Source organism: Syngnathus floridae, chromosome 3, assembly GCF_059516105.1.
Source record: "Syngnathus floridae isolate MCC-2025c chromosome 3, RoL_Sflo_1.0, whole genome shotgun sequence".
In the NCBI taxonomy this organism is placed as follows: Eukaryota; Metazoa; Chordata; class Actinopteri; order Syngnathiformes; family Syngnathidae; genus Syngnathus; species Syngnathus floridae.
Window position 1 is genome coordinate 5,563,505 of NC_142415.1, and position 19,621 is coordinate 5,583,125.

Genomic DNA, 19,621 nt, shown 5'->3' on the forward strand with positions numbered 1-19,621 from the left:
TTATTTAATAAAAGTGAAGTGTATTAAACAGATGCATTCTGCTTTTTTTCTACTATTCTTTCACAGTTGGAATAGACACTAAACTTTAAGATGGCAATGACCCTGATCTGTTCAAGTCATGCATTAACTTTGCTTGCAGTAGCAAAATCTACTTGACCCCAAAAGATATGTTGGCCACAGCAAATGTTCACACTTCATTGATTTTAAATGGAAGTGTGTGTGTGTGCGCGTGTGTGTGTGTGTGCGCGTGTGCATGTGGACTTGCTGTATGGGAGCTGATGAAAGCAGTAAATGTCCTGGATGCTTCCCGTGCTTTGTCACTGCTCGCCAGTGACAGTGGTACCCATTCAACCAGCCCAGAAGACGTTTCCTTTGCTTTGGAGCACTTTCCAGCAGTGTCCAATGCGAGACCAGCAGCAGATCAGACACGTATATGTGCTTGTGAATGTAGGCGGACCAGCTCGGTGTAGGGAGAGATATACAATAGCCAATAGCAGGTGGACTCATAAGGAACCTTACCTAGCTTCCATTTTCAGCTGGATTTGGACATTTTCCAGCTACAGCCACAAGATATGTCTCTTGTCTTGGCAGTGCTGGACAAGCTGTCATATTTTCTGTCTCTCATAGGGTTTTGTCTTACAGTTGGCTCAAATGAACCTTGACTCAAAGCCAAGAATCCTCTCTAAATTATGATTTAAGGTTTAGGGTTTGATAAAATGCTTATTCAACACCTGGACATCATCTGAGACTTGTGAGTTTAATTTTCATGTCCCCATTTGCGCCTTTTTAGGGTCACGTGCAGTCTGTTAATGCGGTTGTTCTCTACTATAGGTGTGATCAAAGACAGAAGGCTCCGATCCAACCATCACAATGCGGTGGTGTTTCGTCAGGTTGTACCATGCGTTTGCCATGATGCTGTGTATGTCGGCAGGGGAGGACTTTGACTGGACAAAAACTGAAAGAACATCTTTCTATTTTGGAACCTTTCCGACAGGTATGAGTCCAAAAAGATCGACCAAACTGTACTGCAGTAAATTGTATTTATTTATTGTGTTGTTTAGTGGTATTTCAATTGTTCACAAAACAACACAAAAACATCCTTTTAATTTTTCAGCCCCACCTTTGCAATCTAAGTTTGAGGTTGCATCATATCAAATCTGCTTTAACTTCATAGCATGTATGTGCAACAATAATTCGAGTCACTATTACTCAATCTTTCATTAGGGGCGTAAATAAAAGTGGTCAAATCCTATGGAGTTGGCTAAATACAACAAACAAAAATATTGGAAGCACCACTGCAAACTACAATACAATAAAACAGCACAATACATTGACAATTATTCCCTTTGATGAAAAATGATACAAAAGAGTAATATGAGTGACATTGATTTTCTCTTCAGGTTTCACCTGGGGGGCTGGCAGTTCTGCTTATCAAACCGAGGGAGCCTGGAATGTTGATGGCAAAGGAATGAGCATCTGGGATGCTTTTTCCCATAAAAAGGGAAAAATATTCCAAAATCAAACAGGAGATTCTTCGTGTAATGGTTTTTACAAATTTAAGGTGAGAAAACCCAGAGTTACACTGTAACTCACCTTATGTTTACGTACGTCTATAGCAGTATAATTTTGTTCCTTCTTTGTGCTGATTGTAAATGTCGGAGCAATGGCGTGTCATACAAGGAACAATGAAGCGTCTATATCCTTCTAAATAGCGAGAAAATCTGAAAATAATTTCATCTCCAAAAAGGGGAGCATGCAAAAAAGTTTGTGGTCAGAGACAAATCCCCACAGTTTGATACACTTTGGAGCCCTTAAATCATTCCTTATTAAAACCCATACTCAAGTACAGAACATTACTTTTAATCTAAATTTATATAATGGAGTATTTTTTTTAATTTATTTTAGAGATCAGCATTTGACACCTGTCTAACAAATGAATAAATAAATGAATAGAAACTAAGCAGAGAGTAGTGGAAAACAGTTATTGTGTCTTAAAATTAATTATTTTTACGAAGAGAGATTGGCTGTGATTAGGAGTTTGGACACCACGTCTTCTTTTATTTAAGGGGATGGAACAGAGCAACAATATGAATATTGATGACATGTGAATATTGTGTTCTGTTTGCTTTTAAGGATGACATTAACCTAATGAAAGAGATGAAGCTCAATCATTATCGTTTCTCCATCTCCTGGCCAAGAATTTTACAAAGTGGACTCAAAGGTAATGTACACATTAATTTGCACGGAGGGATTTGCAAAACATACAAAAATTATTCCACGAATAAGATTAGCTACACAGTACGTAGTCATATTTGTTTTTGGGGAAAATAATTAAGGTGTAGATGACTAAACCAACAATTTGTGTGTTGAACGGGCAATCAAAATAATGTACATAGTATTGCAAACGATTTTTTTTTTTGTTTGGAATATATGTAAGTATCTTAATTCATGTGATTCACTTAATCTGTTTTAGGTGAATACATCAATGAAAAAGGAATTAAATATTACAATGACCTGATCAACATGTTGCTGGAAAATAAGATCGTTCCAGTTGTTACTTTATATCACTGGGATTTACCACAGGTGAACACAAAATTATTGAATTTGATTTTTTAATTTTGGTCAAATGGATTACAACCTCAAAAAAAAAAAAAAAAAATGGTTTCATTGTCCGACCTCCCAGGTGTTACAGGAGAAATATGGTGGCTGGCAGAACGTCAGCATGATCAACTACTTCAATGACTTTGCCAATTTATGCTTTGAAAGGTTCGGCAGCCGCGTGAGGTATTGGATCACGTTCAACAATCCCTGGGTATGTAAAGCCACAGATTTTATACTTCCTTCACTGTCATGAAAATTGAATTGTTGTGAAGCGCTTGTGTTTCTAGTCGATTGCTGTAGAAGGATATGAAACAGGGGAACATGCACCAGGTTTGAAGATGAAAGGAACTGGCGCTTATAGAGCTGCACATCATATTATCAAGGTAATTACAATGACTTAATTTGGTAACCTGGCAAACCTGGTGTAAAAATGGGTGTAACCTTTCATTTGTGTCGTGCCCATCTGGGGGTACTAGCCAACAGAGTTACCTCACCTCAGACCCGTAGAAATGGGCACATTGTCATTTTCATGCACATACGGTGGTCTAGTTCAGTGTGTTTGTAAAATGGATAGCTGTGCTATGCCTCACTGGGCATTTCTGCCTCAATCTGCAAATTTGGTTGGTTACAAAAAGTAGACTCAATTTTAGACGGGCTAAAAGAGTGTCTAGTTTGCAGTGCGGGTGGTATAATCATGATATTGGTGTATTTGAAGGAGACACATTCATGTTGAATGAATTTCCGCCTTCTGACAGTAAATATTCGAAAAATTATCTAGTCACCTCTAACAGCGCATTTATTTTATTTGTGTTGAGACATTTGCAAACCTCTGCTTATACTTTGGAGGTACAGTTTTGGCTGATCATTATTTGTGGAACTTCGTCAACATGTTACAGCCCAAAGCAATAACTGAATCATTCATTTTATGTCTATAATTCGAAATAATGCGTTGTTTTTGAACAAAGGGATGGAAATAAAACTAAATTTCAAATCGATTAATTGTCAAATTATTTTGATGGATCCATCCATCCATCCATCCATCCATCCATCCATCCATCCATCCATCCATCCATCCATCCATCCATCCATCCATCCATCCATCCATCCATCCATCCATCCATCCTCTTCCGCTTATCCGGGGTCGGGTCGCGGGGGCAGCAGCTTTAGGAGGGACTCCCAGACTTCCCTCTCCCCAGCCACTTCATCCAGCTCATCCCGGGGTATGCCAAGGCGTTCCCGGGCCAGCCGAGAGACATAGTCTCTCCAGCGCATCCTGGGTTGTCCACGAGGTCTCCTACCGGTGGGATGTGCCCAGAACACATCCCCAGGGAGGCGTCCAGGAGGCATCCTAATGAGATGCCTGAGCCACCTCATCTGGCTCCTCTCAACATGGAGGAGTAGCGACTCTACTCCGAGTCTCTCCTGGATGACCGAGCTTCTCACCCTATCTCTAAGGGAGAGCCCGGACACCCTCATTTCGGCCGCTTGTATCCGGGATCTCGTTCTTTCGGTCACGACCCATAGCTTGTGACCACAGGTGAGAGTAGGAGCGTAGATCGACCGGTAAATTGAGAGCTTTGCCTTTTGGCTCAGCTTTCTCTTCACCACAACGGACCGGTACAGAGTCCGCATTACTGCTGACGCTGCACCGATCTGCCTGTTGATCTTGCGCTCCATCCTGCCCTCACTCGTGAACAAGACCCCAAGATACTTGAACTCCTCCACTTGGGGCAGGATCTCATCCCCGATCTGGAGAGGGCATTCCACCCTTTTCCGACCGAGGACCATGGCCTCGGCTTCACACTCGGCTGCAAACCGTCCCAGTGAGAGCTGGAGATCACTGCTTGAAGAAGCCAACAGCACCACGTCGTCTGCAAAAAGCAGAGACGCAATGCTGAGGTCCCCAAACAGGACACCCTCAATGCCTCGGCTGCGCCCAGAAATTTTGTCCATAAAAGTTATGAACAGAATCGGTGACAAAGGGCAGCCTTGGCGGAGTCCAACCCTCACTGGGAATGAATCCGACATACTGCCGGAAATGCGGACCAAACTCTGGCATCGGTAATACAGGGACTGAACCGCCCTTATCAGTTGGCTGGGCACCCCGTACTCCCGAAGCACCCTCCACAGAACTTCCCGAGGGACACGGTCGAACGGCTTCTCCAAGTCCACAAAACACATGTGGACTGGTTGAGTGAACTCCCATGCCCCCTCGAGGATCCTGCCGAAGGTGTAGAGCTGGTCGGTGGAATTGAGGAGCTCTTCGAAGTACTCTCCCGACCGACTCACGACGTCCCAAGTCGAGGTCAGCAGCACGCCATCTCCACTGTAAACAGTGTTGACGGTGCAATGCTTCCCCCTCCTGAGATGCCGGATAGTCGACCAGAATTTCCTCGAAGCCGTCCGGAAGTCGTTCTCCATGGCCTCGCCAAACTCCTCCCACTCCCGGGTTTTTGCCTCAGCAACCGCCGAAGCCACGTTCCGCTTAGCCATCCGGTAGCTGTCAGCTGCCTTCGGAGTCCTGCAGGCCAAAACGGCCCGATAGGACTCCTTCTTCAGCTTGACGGCATCCCTTACCGCGGGTGCCCACCAGCGGGTTCAGGGATTGCCGCCACGACAGGCACCAACCACCGTACAGTCACAGCTCCGGTCGGCTGCCTCAACAATGGAGGCACGGAACATGGTCCACTCGGACTCAATGTCCCCCGCCTCCTCCAAAACGTGTGAAAAGCTTTGCCGGAGGGGGGAGTTGAAGCTCTCCCTGACAGGGGATCCTGCCAGACGTTCCCAGCAGACCCTCACAATACGTTTGGGCCTGCCAGGTTGGACCGGCATCTTTCCCCAACATTGGAGCCAACCCACCACCAGATGTTAATCAGTTGACAGCTCCGTCCCTCTCTTCACCCGAGTGTCCAAAACATGCGGCCGCAAATCCGATGACACGACTATAAAGTCGATCATCGAACTGCGGCCTAGGGTGTCCTGGTACCAAGTGCACACATGGACACCCTTATGTTTGAACATGGTGTTCATTATTGACAATCCGTGTCGAGCAAAGAAGTCCAATAATAGAACACTGCTCGGGTTCAGGTTGGGGGGGCCGTTCCTCCCAATCACGCCCTTCCAGGTCTCACTGTAATTGCCCACGTGAGCATTGAAGTCACCCAGTAGAATGATGGAGTCCCCAGAAGGAGCGCTCTTCAGCATTTTTTCCAAGGACTCCAAAAAGGGTGGGTACTCTGAGCTGCCGTTTGGTGCATAGACGCAAACAACAGTGAGGACCCGTCCCCCCACCCGAAGGCGGAGGGAGGCTACCCTCTCGTTTACCGGGGTGAACCCCAATGTGCAGGTGCCCAGCCGGGGAGCAATAAGTATACCCACACCTGCTCGATGCCTCTCACCGTGGGCAACTCCAGAGTGGAAGAGAGTCCAGCCCCTCTCGAAGGGCTTGTACCGGAACCCAAAATGTGTGTGGAGGCAAGTCTAACTATGTCTAGTCGGAACTTTTCTGCCTCGCACACCAGCTCAAGCTCCTTTCAAGCCAGAGAGGTGACATTCCATGTCCCAAGAGCCAGCTTCTGCAGCCGGGGATTGGACCGCCAAGGTCCCGGCCTTTGGCCAGGACCATATTTTATTCCTTATTTTGATGGATTAATTTTGTAATCAATATGGCTGTTTCTGGACTTACCAGGATGCACTCTGATAAGAAGGAGGCAGACCAGTTGACCCTATTTGCAGGGGATAGGGACCAGGCTGGCCTGCAAATAGTGGCTATTGAAATACTTTTTTTTTTTTGTAAAACAACTCCAAAGTTGGGTGAAATTGTCCCAACCTCCTGGTTTGGTTCACTTTTAAACCCAGCAGTTTTTAGGGTGTATGACTTAATTGTTGCACACGGAATCTGAACATCATTTTTATTTGATTTACCACAGGCACATGCTAAGGTTTGGCACACATACGACAAGGGATGGAGGAGCAAACAGAAAGGTATGAAGGAAAGGAAAACAGATGATTCATGATGGTCAGGTCATTGTCACTGCAAGGCATAAACAACCCATGGTCAATTTATTTTTTCACATATTGATACTACTTACTTACTCCGTGAGTGTGTTCATTTATAAATTACTGATAATTAAAGCATTGAAAATGGATTCCTCTCTTTGACAATGCAATGTTAATGTCTCAGCAAAACACCTTTTTTTCTGGTTTGCTGGAAAGTGATGGTTTGGGAGATAGATGGATTCCACCTGACAATATGATGAAACCCAAAAAACCCATGTGCATTCAGGTTTAGTTGGCATCTCGCTGACAGCTGACTGGGGTGAACCAGTTGACACCAGCAACCAGAAAGACATTGAAGCGGCAGAGCGATACATCCAATTCTACCTGGGATGGTTTGCCGCACCCATCTTCCATGGAGACTACCCTCAGATTATGAAAGAATACATTGGTATGTCTTAATCACATATTACAATCTATTTACTGATGATAATAATAATAATAATAATAATAATAATAATAATAATAATAATAATAATAAAATTTTAAGAATTTATTTGACCTTTATACAATTAGGTTAACTGTTTGGTCAGCGACAGACATTATTTACTTTCTTTCTTAGATAGTGTAGATAGATAGCTAGATAGTGTAGATACATAGATAGATAGATAGATAGATAGATAGATAGATAGATAGATAGATAGATAGATAGATAGATAGATAGATAGGTAGGTAGGTAGGTAGGTAGGTAGGTAGGTAGGTAGGTAGGTAGGTAGGTAGGTAGGTAGGTAGGTAGGTAGGTAGATAGATAGATAGATAGATAGATAGATAGATAGATAGATAGATAGATAGATAGATAGATAGATAGATAGATAGATAGATAGATAGATAGATAGATAGATGATTATGGCCATGGCCAAAATGTTCACACATTATTTTTATCGGTATTGTAGTCGCGCTTATTAAGGATAATTATCAAGTTGGAGAAAACACACCCTTGTGAAGTTGTGAGGATAAAGCTGTTCGGATAATGGATGGAAGGATAATGTACCCAAATTTAAAATTTTTCTAAAGGCTTACTGAATATATGTGCTATGATCTTGAAGCTGGCTTTTCAACTTGATCACTCACTTTCTGTGGCCAGGACGTCCATGACGTTTACCTCCATATGTAAGACCACTCTTCTCCAATTTGTGTCAGTCCATCTCATATGAGCTTAGTCTGTTTGTTGTTGATACGGTACAGTTTTAACCTGCATTTATTGATGAACACTGTAAATAACAAGCTATAGAATCTACACAGTATATACAGAAAACCAATTTGCAGCCACTGAAGCAGAAATGCCCAATGAAGCGTTTAGTTGGTCCACCAAATTCACAAACACGCTGTACTAGTCCACTGCCCCAAAATGATGATGTGCCAATTTTTACATTGGGCACAGACCACTTTCTGTTCCCAAATTATCTGATGGATTTGGGGCGAGGGAACTCGGTGCAACACAACCCGCAGGACCCATATGGGCGCAAAATGGCCCCAAATATGCTAAATGGTCTCCAGTCTACCAAAATACCGTATTGGCCCGAATACAAGACGAGGTTTTTTCCATTGAAATAAAACTGAAAAAGGAGGGGGGGGGGGGTCGTCTTACATTCGGGGTCTGGACAAAGGCTTTTTTCAAACTTGAGTCTTGAAAAAGAGGGCGTCGTCTTATAATCAGGGCCAATACGGTAGTCACATACGTACATACTACATATTTGTAGTATTCAGTTGAATATAGGTCATCAGATCATTGTATTCTCTTTACACAATGTTTCAATTTCATTGGTATTGGGGTTTGTATTTGAGAGTCTATTCTTGAATTCCTTTTATTTAATCACTGTGGTGGGGTAAAGAGTAAAATAACAAACAAACATAAAAAGCTTTCTGTCCCTGTCCAAATACTATTGGCACTAACTCTATATATCTTCCCACCATTAGGCAGGAAGAGTGGCCAACAGGGCCTCGGAGCTTCGCGGCTGCCGGTATTCTCAGTGCAGGAAAAGAGTTACATCAAGGGTACCTGTGACTTCCTAGGCCTCGGCCACTTCACAACTCGCTACGTCACCCAAAAAAGTTATCCATCAAGCATTGGAGACAGCTACTTTGCAGATCGAGACCTGGCGGAGTTGGTTGACCCACAGTGGCCTGACCCTGGCTCTGAATGGCTCTATTCTGTGCCCTGGGGCTTCAGACGCCTGTTGAACTTTGTCAAGGTACACAAAATTCGGATTGAAGTGCATTGTAGATGCTTTAATGAATGTTCGGCATTTTAAGTAACTCAGATTTTAACATTCTTTACGATTACACTGAATAAAGTAAGCCACTGTATCATTAGACAAAAACATTACCCAAAAAACGAAAAGTGAAATACTAAAGCCATGTTAGGAACACATGCGTCATACAGTTACATGAATATGAAAGGGTTGATTAATGTTTGCCATATTTGAAAATATTTCCTATAGACTCAGTACAGGAACCCAATGATCTACGTGACAGAAAACGGTGTATCAGAAAAGACACTGTGCACTGACCTCTGTGATGATTGGAGGATGCAGTACTACAAAGACTACATCAATGAGATGCTTAAAGGTAAGGCCACTATACTGAAGCGATTTAAAGTCACACAATATTTCTGTCAACTTTTTATACTGATTTGTATTATAGCTGTCAAGGACGGGGTAAATGTCAAGGGCTACACTGCCTGGTCCCTCCTGGATAACTTTGAGTGGAATGAAGGCTACTCCGAGAGATTTGGCCTCTACTATGTAGACTTCAGGAACAAAAACAAACCACGGTACCCAAAGGCTTCAGTCCATTACTATAAACGCATTATCAGCTCTAATGGCTTTCCCAATCAGAGAGAGGTAAACTGCAATAGCACATTTAAGCACATTTAAAATCATTTCTGCTGGAGATCATCCATCATCAAGTGAGATTTTGTGGTTCATACAGGTGGAGGGTTGGAAGAGTAAAGCAATAGAGACGTGTTCTTCTAGTAACCAGCTGCTGGCAGCAGGTAAGCACAATACAGCACTTTTACAGCAGGGACTGATAAGCCAAATGGAACCAAACACAAGCTTGTTTCTTCACTATCTAAATGGGGATTTGCTTTGCTTGTCTGAAAAAAGTATTGGCCCCCGGGCCCCTTCACTTCATCAAATCTGGCCCTCCTTGCAAAAAGTTTGGACACCCCTGGCGTAACTGCACCGCGCTGATCGCATTATTGTGACAGAGCCGTCGCTGAAATTCCATCCATCCATCCATCCATCCATCCATCCATCCATCCATCCATCCATCCATCCATCCGTCCATCCATCCATCCATCCATCCATCCATCCATCCATCCATCCATCCATCCATCCATCCATCCATCCATCCATCCATCCATCCATCCATTTTCTGAACTGCTTAGTCCCCACGGGGGTCGCGGGTGTGCTGGAGCCTATCCCAGCCAACATCGGGGCAGTAGGCGGGGGACACCCTGAACTGGTTGCCAGCCAATCGCAGGGCACACAGAGACAAACAACCATTTGCACTCACACTCACGCCTAGGGACAATTTGGAGTCTTCAATCGTCCTACCAAGCATGTTTTTGGGATGTGGGAGGAAACCGGAGTGCCCGGAGAAAACCCACACGGGCCCAGGGAGAACATGCAAACTATACACAGGGAGGGCCGGAGGTGGAATCGAACCCGCACCCTCCTAACTGTGAGGCGGACGTGCTACCCAGTGCGCTACCGAGCCGCCTATCGCTGAGATTTAGAAAATATTTTTAAAGTCCTGATGTACTTTCCAAAATTTAAGTGGACCTGTTGTAATACAGTAATTTAACAATGCAGGTTAATGCCAGTCAAGATGTGAAATACTGCCACCTTGTGGTACTATGTATGCTCCGTGTTTCAGTTCAATAAATGCTCTTGAAATTCAATAGGTTATGGGCCCAGTCGGTCCCAGTCAAAACAGTGGTTTGACACGGATTCGGTGTGGAGTACTCGGTGTTGTGGGATTCACAATGGAGTACAGACTGTTTATCGACAAGCTAAATGGACCAGACAACTGGGCTACGTGGAAATTCCAGATTGAGCATCTGCTGAAAGCTCGGAGTCAAGTCAAAGTCAAAGTCTGCTTTATTGTCAATTTCTTCACATGCCAAGACACACAAAGAGATCGAAATTACATTCCCACTATCCCACGGTGACAAGACGTAGTTCACAATGTACATACAAGTAAACAACACAAGAAAATAAAACAAGAAGGCAAAAACAATGAATAAATAAGAGTGATGAATAAAAAATAAATGAACAAATAACACAATAAATAAGTACAGGACGCTACGCAGAAGGGGGAAGAGAGTTCAGGATCCTAACAGCCTGGAGAATGAAGCTGTTGGAGAGTCTGGCGGTGCGGGAGCGCAGGCTCCTGTCCCTCTTCCCAGAGGGTAGAAGATCAAACAAAGAGTGAGCGGGGTGATTCACATCACTCACAATCATGGTCGCCTTGCGGGCGAGATGGCAGGTGTAAATGCCCTTCAGGGAGGGGAGTGAATTCATTGCAGCTACCACCCCAGACAGCGATACAACTGGAGAGGACGCTCTCAGTGGTGCCACGGTAGTTTGTAGTCATGACGGCCGGAGGAGCACTTGCTCGCCTGAATTTCCGCAGGAAGTACAGACGGCGCTGAGCTTTCTTCGCCAGTGATGCGGTGATGGCGGACCAGGAGAGGTCCTCACTGATGTGCACCCCCAGGAATCTGGTGCTGCTCATGTGGCATGGTAATGGAGACAGAAACATTAGCACAAGATGCTAACCCAGCTACTCGAGCCGAATTCGCTAGGAGAAGCGAAAAAGCGTTTTCAATGTTGGTGCTTAATGTAAGTACATCTCACCTGTACTTGATAACAAGGATATGCTGAAGGGAGATTTTGAGAGAGACACTCTACCAAATAAATTGTTTCTAAAGAAGTACTTCAGGTGTGAAATGAAGGAAGGAGAAACGATAACCGAGCATTTGAAGCGCATGAAGGAATCAACAGATCAACTCAGAGCTATTGGTGCTGTAATTGAGGAGGAGGATCAGATTGTGCCATTGCTAGGTAGTCTTCCACCCAGCTATGCAACAATTGTCACTGCCCTGGAGACAAAGGTGGACAGTTTGACTCTTCAATTCGTGCAGCAGTCATTAGTAAATGAGGAACAATAGCGAGTGCAGGCAAATGGCAGTACCAGTGTTGCGCCACAAGGTGCCGCCTCTGCAATGCAAACTCAAGTTTGTGGGGATCCACAGCCTGAGGGAATTGAGATCCAAGTGGAAATGTTTTAAATATGGGAAGGAAGGACATCCATCCATCCATCCATCCATCCATCCATCCATCCATCCATCCATCCATCCATCCATCCATCCATCCATCCATCCATCCATCTTCTTCTGCTTATCCGGGGTCGGGTCGCGGGGGCAGCAGCTTCAGGAGGGACTCCCAGACTTCCCTCTCCCCAGCCACTTCATCTAGCTCATCCCGGGGGATCCCAAGGCGTTCCCTACCGGTGGGACATGCCCGGAACACCTCCCCAGGGAGGCGTCCAGGAGGCATCCTGATGAGATGCCCGAGCCACCTCATCTGGCTCCTCTCAACGTGGAGGAGTAGCAACCCTACGCCGAGCTTCTCACCCTATCTCTAAGGGAGAGCCCGGACATCCTGCGGAGAAAACTCATTTCGGCCGCTTGTATCCGGGATCTCGTTCTTTCGGTCACGACCCATAGCTCGTGACCATAGGTGAGGGTAGGAGCATAAATCGACCGGTAAATTGAGAGCTTTGCCTTTTGGCTCAGCTCTCTCTTTACCACAACGGACCAGTACAGAGTCCGCATTACTGCCGATGCTGCACCGATCCGCCTGTCGATCTCGCGCTCCATCCTGCCCTCACTCGTGAACAAGACCCCAAGATAGTTGAACTCCTCCACTTGGGGCAGGATCTCATCCCCAATCCGGAGAGGGCATTCCACCCATTTCCGATCGAGGACCATGGCCTCGGATTTGGAGGTGCTGACCCTCATCCCGACCGCTTCACACTCGGCTGCGAACCGCTCCAGTGACAGCTGGAGATCACGGCCTGAAGAAGCCAACAGCACCACGTCGTCTGCAAAAAGCAGAGACACGATGCCGAGGTACCCAAACCGGACCCCGTCAACGCCTTGGCTGCGCCTAGAAATTCTGTCCATAAAAAATATGAACAGAATCGGTGACAAAGGGCAGCCTTGGCGGAGTCCAACCCACACTGGGAACGAATCCGACTTACTGCCGGAAATGCGGACCAAACTCTGGCATCGGTGATACAGGGACCGAACCGCCCTTATCAGTTGGCTCGGCACCCCGTACTACCAAAGCACCCTCCAAAGAACCTTCCAAGGGACACGGTCGAACGCCTTCTCCAAGTCCACAAAAAACATGTGGACTGGTTGGGCAAACTCCCATGCACCCTCGAGGATCCTGCTGAGGGTGTAGAGCTGGTCCACTGTTCCACGGCCAGGACGATAGCCACACTGCTCCTCCTGAATCCGAGGTTCGACCTCCCGACGGACCCTCCTCAGCACCCCTGAATAGACCTTACCAGGGAGGCTGAGGAGTGTGATTCCCCTGTAATTGGAGCACACTCCCCGGTCCCCCTTCTTAAAGAGGGGAACCACCACCCCAGTCTGCCAATCCAGAGGTACTGTCCCCGATGTCCATGCAAAGTTGTAGAGGCGTGTCAGCCATGACAGCCCCACAACATCCAGAGCCCTTAAGAACTCCGGGCGGATCTCATCCACCCCCGGGGCCTTGCCACCGAGGAGTTTTTTAACTACCTCAGTGACTTCAACCCCAGAGATTGGAGAGTCCGCCTCAGAGTCCCCAGTTCCCGCTTCCACAATGGAAGGCGTGTAGGTGGAATTGAGGAGCTCTTCGAAGTATTCTCCCCACCGACTCACGACGTCCCGAGTCGAGGTTAGCAGCACGCCATCCCCACTGTAAACAGTGTTGACATTGCACTGCTTCCCCCTCCCGAGACGCCGGATAAACGACCAGAATTTCCTCGAACCCGTCCGGAAGTCGTTCTCCATGGCCTCGCCAAACTCCTCCCACGCCCGGGTTTTTGCCTCAGCAACCGCCAAAGCCACGTTCCGCTTGGCCATCCGGTACCTGTCAGCTGCCTCCGGAGTCCCGCAGGCCAAAACGGCCCGATAGGACTCCTTCTGCAGCTTGACGGCATCCCTTACCGCCGGTGTCCACCAGCGGGTTTGGGGATTGCTGCCACGACAGGCACCAACAACCTTACGGCCACAGCTCCAGTCGGCCGCCTCAACAATGGAGGCGCGGAACATGGTCCACTCGGACTCAATGTCCCCCACTTCCCCCGGGACGTGGGAAAAGCTCTGCCGGAGGTGGGAGTTGAAGCTCTTCCTGACAGGGGATTCTGCCAGACGTTCCCAGCAGACCCTCACAGAGCGTTTGGGTCTGCCAGGTCGGACCGGCATCTTCCCCCACCATCGGAGCCAACCCACCACCAGGTGGTGATCAGTTGACAGCTCCGCCCCTCTCTTCGCCCGAGTGTCCAAAACATGCGGCCGCATATCCGATGACACGACTCCAAAGTCAATCATCGAACTGCGGCCTAGGGTGTCCTGGTGCCAAGTGCACACATGGACACCCTTATGTTTGAACATGGTGTTCATTATAGAAAATCCGTGTTGAGCACAGAAGTCCAATAATAGAACACCACTCGGGTTCAGATCGGGGGGGGGGGGGGGGGGGGGGCGTTCCTCCCAATCACGCCCTTCCAGGTCTCACTGTCATTGCCCACGTGAGCATTGAAGTCACCCAGTAGGACGATGGAGTCCCCAGAAGGAGCGCTCTCCAGCACTTCCTCCAGGTACTCCAAGAAGTACTCTGAGCTGCCGTTTGATGCATAGACACAAACAACAGTCAGGACCCATCCCCCCACACGAAAGCGGAGGGAGGCTACCCTCTCGTTCACCGGGGTGAACCCCAATGGAAGGAGGGACATCTGAAACGAAACATTCCAAAGTTAAAAAATAAAAATCAAACCCACAAGGCTAAACAAATGACATGTGAGGATAATGAAAATTCTGAGTGTGCAACTGAAAGTGCATTTGTTGCCAGAGAAAATCAGAATGAAAAAGTTAAATAGGTCGAATGGCTGATCGGCTCTGGAGCATCAAAACACGTGACATGCTCAAAAGAAATACTGCAGGATTACCAGGAATTTACAAAGCCACAATCCGTGAAACTGGGTGATGGCAGAGTAGTCGATGCACAAGGACTCGGCAATGTAAAAATGAAAATGACTTTCAAAGTGAGTGATGTCAAAGATGTCACAATGTATGATGTGCTGTATGTTCCCAAGCTGTCAGGGAATCTTTTTTCAGTAGGAGCTGCTGTGAAAAACGGGAATACTGTGCAGTTCAAGAAGACCCGGTGCTACATTTGCGGAAAAGATGGAGATCTTCGAGGAATGGGAACACAACAAGCCGATGGATTATACCAGATGGATGTGGAGGGGAGTACGCCTGTCCCTCATACAGCAGGAAGTGCATAAGTTGCATCCAACCTATGGCATCAAAGACTGGGTCACACCACCATGCTGAAGGAGCTTAAACCTCTGGTGAATGGAATAGACTTTTCTGCTGAAAAAGAGAACTTCTTCTGTGAAGCATGTGTGGAGGGCAAGCTGGCTAGGAAGCCATTCAAGTCAGTGGGAGAAATCCGCTCAAAGCGAAAACTGCAGCTGATTCATCGTGACGTCTGTGGTCCCATGCAGACTGAATCCATAGGTGGGTCAAAGTACTTTGTGACATTCATTGATGACTACTCAAGATGTTGCATGAGGCAGAAAAGTGAAGTGCTCAGCAAGTTCAAAGAGTTTGAGAGAACATTCTCCAATGAGTGTGGACAAACAGTTACAAGACTGAGAACAGACAACGGTGGGGAATACAGGTAAAAAGAATTCCAAGAATACCTGAAAGCTCAAGGCATCCACCATGAAATGTCTGTACCCCACACACCACAGCAAAACGGTGTAGCTGAAAGAAAAAATCAGACTTTAGTTGAAGCAGCAAGGAGTATGCTGTCTCATGCAAACCTGCCAAACATGTATTGGGCAGAGGCTGTAGCAACAGCAGCCTACGTGCAGAACAGGTTGCCCACATCACTTCTAAAGCAACAGACCCCGTACCAGAGATGGAGTGGCAAAAAACCGAACATCAGTCACATGAGAGTTTTTGGCTGTGTGGCATATGCACATGTTCCAGAAGTAGAGAGGAGAAAGCTGGACAAGAAAGAGGTGAAGCTTTGCTTCGTGGGATATGCCAACAATGCCAAGGGCTATCGTCTGTTCGATGAGGAGAAAAGGAGGATTCTGATTCGCCGGGACATCATCTTCAATGAGACCGACTTTGACTGGAAAGAGTAAGTGGAAGTGTCATGTTCAGACAGTGATGCTGGCAGTGGTCCTGATGAGAGAGGTGCAATAGTCAACGATGACACACCAGTCAATGAAGCTCCGAGAGAATGCGTCAGAGTCAGAAAGCCCCCCAAAAGGTTTGGCTATGATGAATATGCAGACATAGTAACTGTCGAACATTATGCAAATGTCTGTAGTGTAAATGAGCCAAGTACACTGAAGGAAGCAATGATGACCTCGAATGCTAAGGAATGGACTGATTTGGAGTATGAGTCCCTGCTTGAAAATGATACTTGGGACTTAGTGGAATTGCCAAAAGACAGAAAGCCAATAGGTTCGAGATGGGTGTTCAAGAAGTGGAGAGATACAAGTGCAGACTTGTTGTTGCCAAGGGTTACTCACAGAAGTATGGCGCTGACTACGATGACACTTTCTCACCTGTTGTACGACTCAGCTCAATTCGTACATTGCTGTCCTTTGCTGTTCAGAATAACATGCATGTACACCAGATGGATGTCGTTACTGCATTTCTAAATAGACATCTAGAGGAGGAAATCTACATGGAGCAACCAGACGGGTACGTCAAACCAGGCCAAGAGCACTTGGCGTGCAAGCTGAAAAAGTCAATCTACGGCTTTAAGCAGTCACCTCCCTGCTGGAGTAAGACTTTCACAGAGTTCATGAAAGATCTTGGTTTCAATCAGAGCACATCAGCGTTCGTGAGAGCTCGACAGGGGCTAGAGATAATAGCTGTTTATGTCGATGATCTGATTCTGATCACAGAGTCACTGCAGAGCATGAGTGAGTTGAAAGTTGCTCCGAAAAAGAGATACAAGATGAAAGACATGGGTGAGTTGTCTTACATACTGGGCATCTCAGTGATTCAAGACAAGACAAACAACTGTGTGTATCTTCATCAAAAGCATTACATTGAAGCCATTCTTCAGAAATATGGGATGGATAAAGCCAATCCGGTCACAACCCCAGCTGATGCAAATGTGGAGTTGCAGAAAAATGATGGTGTCAGTAAGCCAGTGAATCCAGGTACCTACCAGTCAATTGTAGGAAGCCTGTTGTACACAGCAATGGCCACCAGGCCAGACATTGCACAAGCAGTGAGTGTTGTGTCAAAGTTCAACGCAGAACCAAACACTGAACACATGACTGCTGTGAAGAGGATTCTTCGCTACCTGAAAGGTACCACAAACCTCGCTCTCAAGTACCAGAGGTCAGAGTCTGGAACTTTAGTCAGCTTCTCAGACGCTGACTGAGCCGGAGATCAGGATGATCGTCGTTCTACAACTGGGAATGTCTTCCTATTGAGTGGAGGAGCAGTAAGCTGGCTCAGCAAGAAACAGAACACAGTCGTACTGTCAACAGCTGAAGCAGAATACGTCGCTCTCAGCCAGGCAGCACAAGAATGTACCTGGCTTACACGACTACTCAGTGATCTCGGACTGGACGTTACATCAACAGTGATTCTGGAAGACAACCAAGGAGCTATTGCCATAGCTAAAAATCCAGTTGACCATTCAAGAACAAAGCACATAGACATTCAGTACCACTACATTCGTGAATGTGTGCAGAATGGACAAATTCAACTGCAATACTGTCCAACAGATAATATGAAGGCAGATATCTTGACCAAGCCTTTAGCAAAGCAGAAGTTTGAGTATTTTGGGAGAGAGATTGGACTTTGTGCTGTGTAACTCTGATAAGTATAAGTCATAGGCCAATGTTTAGTATTGTTAGAGCCGAAGTTAAGACTACTGGTAAATAAGGTAAAAAGAAAAAAGTGGAATTAAAATGGCTTGCTAGTATTATAGTATTACTTTTTAAGTTTGTTAAAAAGAGGACCTATAGTCTAAGAGAAGAGTCTAAGTTTAATACATCTCCTAAGTGATTTAAGTTAAAGAAAGTAAGACTTAAGTTTATTGTAAAATTAAGTGGGAGTGTTGTAATACAGTAATTTAACAATGCAGGTTAATGCCCGTCAAGATGTGAAATACTGCCACCTTGTGGTGCTATGTATGCTCCGTGTTTCAGTTCAATAAATGCTCGTAAAATTCAATAGGACCTCAGTGCGCAGGGAGCTTAATTTCGTCGGATCACGCAACCGCAGCGCGCCGGGCGCTCACTGTCGCATTGCTTTAAGAGCGTCTTTGTGTTTTAGGATGGCTTTACTGCTCCCACTTGCTTTCTTTGGAGGCATGATAAGGGGTTAATACAATCCTCAAAGTAACGAAAATACAATAACACTGGAGTCAGTCGGCATCCGGGCCACGCTGTCGGGTTTTCTCGGGTCCTCCTGGCTCATCTCGTGAGGTTCGACCTCCGAATTTTGTTCGATAACCGGAGCAAAAAATCTAGATTTTTTTTGTTTGAATTCCGATTTGTTCGATAACCGGGACATTCGAAAACCGAGGCTTGACTGTATATTCATTACTATGGTTGAAATTTACTGTATTGCCACATTACTAAAGAGATATTTCTAGTGTGAAGTCCACCTGATATAACCACACGTGCAGGTAATATGGTCATCCAATCTTTTTTAGTTAAGATAATAATGAAGAGGATTGCATCAACTCGCACAAATTTCACAGATGTTTCAGTCCCTCTCCTATGTGTTTCAGATCCACTGATAGGCCACATGGAGATGGTGACAGAGATTGTGGTTCCCACTGTGTGTACACTGTGCATCCTCCTCAGTGCAGTCTTCCTCATGTTCTTGCTGCAAAGACGATTGTGAGATAATCAGACACCTAAACATACCTCAGTGGTCAGCTACAAATTAATCAAGTCAATCTGAGAGTGACAAGCTTCATTTACACGTTCAAAGTCAATGGAATTTTTGAAATGGTGTTTCATGATATTTTAAATAAATGCTTCAGACTGTAAGGGGAATATCAAAATAGCCTCTACTTGTCATACTTTGGAAGAATGGATTACAGTTTGGTATTTGACTTTGATTTCCCCCCTTTGTCAAATTTCAAACCATGGGAAATAAAAGGGCGGCTCGGTGGCGCACTGGGTAGCACGTCCGCCTCACAGTTAGGAGGGTGCGGGTTCGATTCCACCTCCGGCCCTCCCTGTGTGGAGTTTGCATGTTCTCCCCGGGCCCATGTGGGTTTTCTCCGGGCACTCCGGTTTCCTCCCACATTCCATAAACATGCTTGGTAGGCCGATTGAAGACTCCAAATTTTCCCTAGGTGTGAGTGTGGGTGCGAATGGTTGTCTGTCTCTGTGTGCCCTGCGATTGGCTGGCAACCGGTTCAGGGTGTCCCCCGCCTACTGCCCGATGACGGCTGGGATAGGCTCCAGCACGCCCGCGACCCCCCTGGGGACTAAGCGGTTCAGAAAATGGATGGATGGATGGATGGGAAATAAAAGTGGTGAGATGTTGACCCCAGTGAATCCATCCATCCATCCATCCATCCATCCATCCATCCATCCATCCATCCATCCATCCATCCACCCATCCATCCATCCATCCATCCATCCATCCATCCATCCATTTTCTATACCA

General features: G+C 46.1%; 1 protein-coding gene and 1 pseudogene across 3 annotated transcripts; both read left to right on the plus strand.

The window, feature by feature from the left end:
* Positions 1-286: 286 nt before the first annotated feature.
* On the plus strand, positions 287-19,294 carry LOC148400160 (lactase-like protein). Of its 3 annotated transcripts, none has more exons than XM_088372119.1 (14): positions 287-751; positions 832-994; positions 1,401-1,561; positions 2,134-2,221; positions 2,474-2,583; positions 2,684-2,812; positions 2,889-2,984; positions 6,534-6,588; positions 6,890-7,051; positions 8,578-8,852; positions 9,102-9,228; positions 9,304-9,503; positions 9,592-9,655; positions 15,040-18,716. In XM_088372119.1, the coding sequence occupies exons 2-14, from the start codon at positions 871-873 to the stop codon at positions 15,288-15,290; spliced, it is 1,842 nt and encodes a 613-aa protein (XP_088228245.1). In that variant the 5' UTR covers positions 287-751; positions 832-870; the 3' UTR covers positions 15,291-18,716. The 3 variants fall into 3 exon arrangements, with proteins under 3 accessions (XP_088228245.1, XP_088228246.1, XP_088228247.1); XM_088372120.1 differs by having other exon boundaries at positions 15,065-18,716; XM_088372121.1 differs by lacking the exon at positions 15,040-18,716 and adding an exon at positions 18,729-19,294 and having other exon boundaries at positions 288-751.
* On the plus strand, positions 10,652-14,235 carry LOC148400161 (uncharacterized; annotated as a pseudogene).
* Positions 19,295-19,621: the final 327 nt, after the last annotated feature.

What these genes read in the sequence shown, in the direction of transcription:
- LOC148400160 (XM_088372119.1), top strand. Translation starts at nt 871, where the DNA reads ATGCGGTGGTGTTTCGTCAGGTTGTACCATGCGTTTGCCATGATGCTG. An exon ending in ATGGTTTTTACAAATTTAAG is followed by an intron (nt 1,562 to 2,133) that starts GTGAGAAAACCC and finishes TTTGCTTTTAAG; the next exon opens with GATGACATTAACCTAATGAA. An exon ending in TCACGTTCAACAATCCCTGG is followed by an intron (nt 2,813 to 2,888) that starts GTATGTAAAGCC and finishes TTGTGTTTCTAG; the next exon opens with TCGATTGCTGTAGAAGGATA.